This window comes from Carassius auratus, chromosome 42 (genome assembly GCF_003368295.1).
Source record: "Carassius auratus strain Wakin chromosome 42, ASM336829v1, whole genome shotgun sequence".
NCBI classification, from domain to species: domain Eukaryota; kingdom Metazoa; phylum Chordata; class Actinopteri; order Cypriniformes; family Cyprinidae; genus Carassius; species Carassius auratus.
This window is the reverse complement of record NC_039284.1, coordinates 1662272-1665969: the sequence shown is the minus strand read 5'-3', so window position 1 is coordinate 1665969 and position 3698 is coordinate 1662272. Positions and strand designations below refer to the sequence as shown.

The following is a 3698-nucleotide window of genomic DNA, read 5'->3' as shown; positions in this document are numbered from 1 at the left end:
GCATGTGAATGTTTCTTGCTCCTGAACTGGAAGCAATAAATGATCATAAGCGTAAAAGCTTAATTTGTAGAGCGTCACTTTTGCATTTATATAAAGTGCCAAAATTAGGCCACGCAACACCTTCTCAATAGTTTGTTTATGAATGCAGAACACGTGAACTGTAATTTTTAATATTCATAGGCCTGCTCACATTCGTAAGGTTATTGCCATGGAAATAGTAATAGTAGTTTAAAACAGGTCGGATGAATTAAGCAAGTTAAATCAGCTTTTTATTATCGTTATACACTGGATCTTGATTGAGTGGTGCTGAGAAAACTTTTATTAAATGTTCAGTGTTAATTTAGTGTTCCAGTTTTATAAAGCTACTACAAACTCTTCGTTTAAAAACTTATTTAAAGGTAGTTGCACTTCTAATGTCGATTATATATATATATATATATATATATATATATATATATATATATATATATATATATATATATATATATTCTTATTATTATTATTATTATTATTATTATTATTATTATTTTTTTACCATGGTCTTATTTGGGAGAGATCCTTAGCGCTGCTTAAAACGCATAAATTAGGTCATAGACTGGAGGGGGTCTTCATTGTGCCAATCTGACAGTGCGCACTGGCGCTTATGACTCTCCGAGTGCTCTCAAAGTTGGAAAAAGTACGGAATTCCCTATTGAAGCAGATTAACAGCGCCTAAAAAAAAGCAGCAGAAGAAAAAGTAGACTTCAGACAGACTGACAGCGAGATATGAGAAAGCTTTTGAGGACCATATCAGACTTGTAAATTGTAAGGCAAAAAGGAGAAATATAACCAATGAAAATGTTCATTCGGTATCATGATAAATGTAATGTGAAACTAACAAGTTTTTTTTTTTTTTTTTTACAGTTATTTTACCGAGATGTCAATGACTATTGTTTGCTGGTCTATGGAGTCGCTCCGCCCCTCATGTTTGTCGTAAATCTGGCGCCTGGCTACAATAAACCTGAGATAAGAGTGGCCAGGGCTCGCCTCCTTCTCCAAGGCGATCAATCGGATCTCGGGCATACTACAAGCACTCTCTTACGTCGACGTCCACGAGAACAGAGCTGACACAACAACACGGCTGCGCTCCACCACCAAACATCTATCTGCTTTCTGAACCATGTCGCTGAGCCCAAAGCACACGACACCTTTCTCAGTGACAGATATTTTGAGCCCAATTGAGGAAACTTACAAGAAGTTTAGTGGCATGGAGAGCACTGGAAACTTCACATCTCCTTTGGGAGCGTACCGGCAACCTCAGGTGTCCCAGACTGGCATGCAGCAACACTCTATGGGCCACAACGCCTCTGTGGCGACCACCTACCATATGCCACACTCCGTTTCCCAGTTCTCACACAGTGCAATGGGGGGCTACTGCAATGGCAGCATTGCCAACATGGGGGACCTACCCTCTTACCAAGATACTATGAGAAACAGCGCAGCAGCAACAGGGTGGTACGGCGCCAATCCTGACCCGAGATACACAACAAGTAAGTTATCTTGCATTATTCTGATTTATCTCTTGACGTGTTGCTCGTTGCTTTTATGTAGTAATTATTTACGTAACGAGTTTACGTTAGTTTTATGCATCAGTATCATTGCTCATACTTTGCCTTCTTAGCATTGTCGCTGTTTTGTTACTGCTAGTTTCCCCTTCGTTTAGATTCCTGCTTAAGTTAATTATAACTGAAACATTTATGTCGTTTATTTGTGCATGCGCAAATGCCGCATTGAGATGACCGTTTCAAGACTGTTGATGCACAAATTATTGCCACCTTAGCCCAACACTGCTACTAATTGAATGGCCGTACATCTGTATGCATATTTTGAAGTTTCTAGATTCATGGGACCTTCCACAGGTATGAACATGACAGGAATGGGCGCGCTGACAGGCATGGCCGACACCACCAAATCCATCCCACCTCTCCACGCAGCGCCGAGGAGGAAACGACGGGTGCTCTTCTCTCAAGCACAAGTCTACGAGCTGGAAAGGAGATTTAAGCAACAGAAATACCTCTCAGCGCCCGAGAGGGAACACCTGGCTAGTATGATACATCTAACCCCGACGCAGGTCAAGATCTGGTTTCAGAATCATCGCTACAAGATGAAGCGGCAGGCCAAGGACAAAGCAGCGCAGCAGCTTCAACAGGAGGGCAACCTGTGTCAACAGCAGCAGTCGCCGAGGAGAGTGGCTGTCCCTGTCTTAGTGAAGGATGGCAAGCCTTGTCAAAACGGCTCCAACACACCGACGCCAAACCAACAGCAGATGCAGCAGCAGCAGAACGGTTCCGGAGTCGTGCTTCCTACCTCCAGTAACTCTATGAACCAGCACCAAAGCCAGCAGGTCAACGCACTGGTCCAGGCCCAAGACCTGGAGGAAATGTCCCCCAGTCCCCCGTCACTTCACTCGCAGATGAACAATATGGGCCAGATAGACAGTACTGTAGATTACACAAATAACATGGTCACGTCGAATTTGCTTTATGGCAGAACGTGGTAAGAACGGGCACCTTTTCTTTCGTCCGTTTTTCCAGAAACTTTAGCGTCCTCTGAATTAAGAACTGCGCGTGAGGCCAGAAGCAGACGGCGCTTCGCACGGGCATCCGTGTGGCGGGTGATCGGATAAAAAGAGCCAGTTTTTGAGGGAAATGTGCCACTTTTATTTTCTGTTTCTGTGGTCACAGTTTTTATACAATTACCCTGCTACTCATAATGGACAAAATAACAATAGCGTCACGCTCTGTTTTGGACTTCCTTTTGTTATCCTAGTAGAATGTGGTCTGTTATTAAACAAAATTGCTGCCCCACATCTATGGCAATGACAGGACACCGGAAGCAATGTTTCATATTTCAGGTATGAACTTCTAGCAGGAAATGGAAAGGTTCCCAGATCTCAGTAAAATGCCTGAACGTGCGACTGAAGCGACTATTGTAAAAAAAAAACTAATGTATTCATTTAGAGAAATGGAAAGTAGGGAATGTATATTTGGCTAACAATTAAGTTACTTGTAATATAAATGTTTGAGTCTTTTCGTTGGTCATTTATTCTATTCTATTCCTTTTTTTTTTTTTTTTTTTTTTTTTGTTAAATTAAAACAAAGACACAAAGACGATGGCTGCTATAGGCCTATATGTTTTAAACCAATTGAACATTAAAAATAAATCAATTAAACCGCACGCCAATGTTGGGGAATTAATGTGTGTATTTATTTTTATTCAAATAATATCTGAAAATGCATTTAGTATTAAAAAGTCGGTGGAAGGAAAGTTTTCACAGATTTTTAGATAACTATATTTAGACACCAACATATTTTAATGTCTGCCCTTTACTTCTAAATTTGCATTCACAGTTAGGCTACTTATTTACTTGAATTTGTTACAAATTCAGTTACCTCTCCTAATTTAAATATCTCTGAAGCCCACCATACACAAAAGGTGGTGATAATAACAATAACAATAATGTAATAATAATAATAATAATAATAATAATGTGTCACCCATTTATATTTTTAGGTTTAATCAATTTATATTACGCAGAAGAGAGAACGATATTTTTTGGTAATTTTATTTAACTTGCCTGACATTTCAGTTGCTTGTCTGTTCAGATCCGAAGAATACATATGGAGAGTTAACATAATATGTATTAATTTAAACACGAA

The 3698-nt window shown here is 39.8% G+C and overlaps 1 protein-coding gene across 2 annotated transcripts; it reads left to right on the top strand.

The window, feature by feature from the left end:
* The first annotated feature begins 674 nt into the window (after positions 1 to 674).
* On the top strand, positions 675 to 3381 carry LOC113060395 (homeobox protein Nkx-2.4-like). 2 transcript variants are annotated; one of them, XM_026229284.1, is made up of 2 exons: positions 675 to 1529; positions 1899 to 3381. In XM_026229284.1, exons 1-2 carry the CDS (start codon positions 1160 to 1162, stop codon positions 2537 to 2539), a joined length of 1011 nt encoding a protein of 336 aa, XP_026085069.1. In that variant the 5' UTR covers positions 675 to 1159; the 3' UTR covers positions 2540 to 3381. The 2 variants fall into 2 exon arrangements, with proteins under 2 accessions (XP_026085069.1, XP_026085068.1); XM_026229283.1 differs by having other exon boundaries at positions 678 to 1529; positions 1872 to 3321.
* Positions 3382 to 3698: the final 317 nt, after the last annotated feature.

Bases quoted from the DNA above. Each gene is read 5' to 3' on its own strand.
- LOC113060395 (XM_026229283.1), top strand. From the start codon at position 1,160: ATGTCGCTGAGCCCAAAGCACACGACACCTTTCTCAGTGACAGATATT. The intron at 1,530-1,871 runs GTAAGTTATCTT...CATATTTTGAAG, and splicing joins TGACCCGAGATACACAACAA to TTTCTAGATTCATGGGACCT.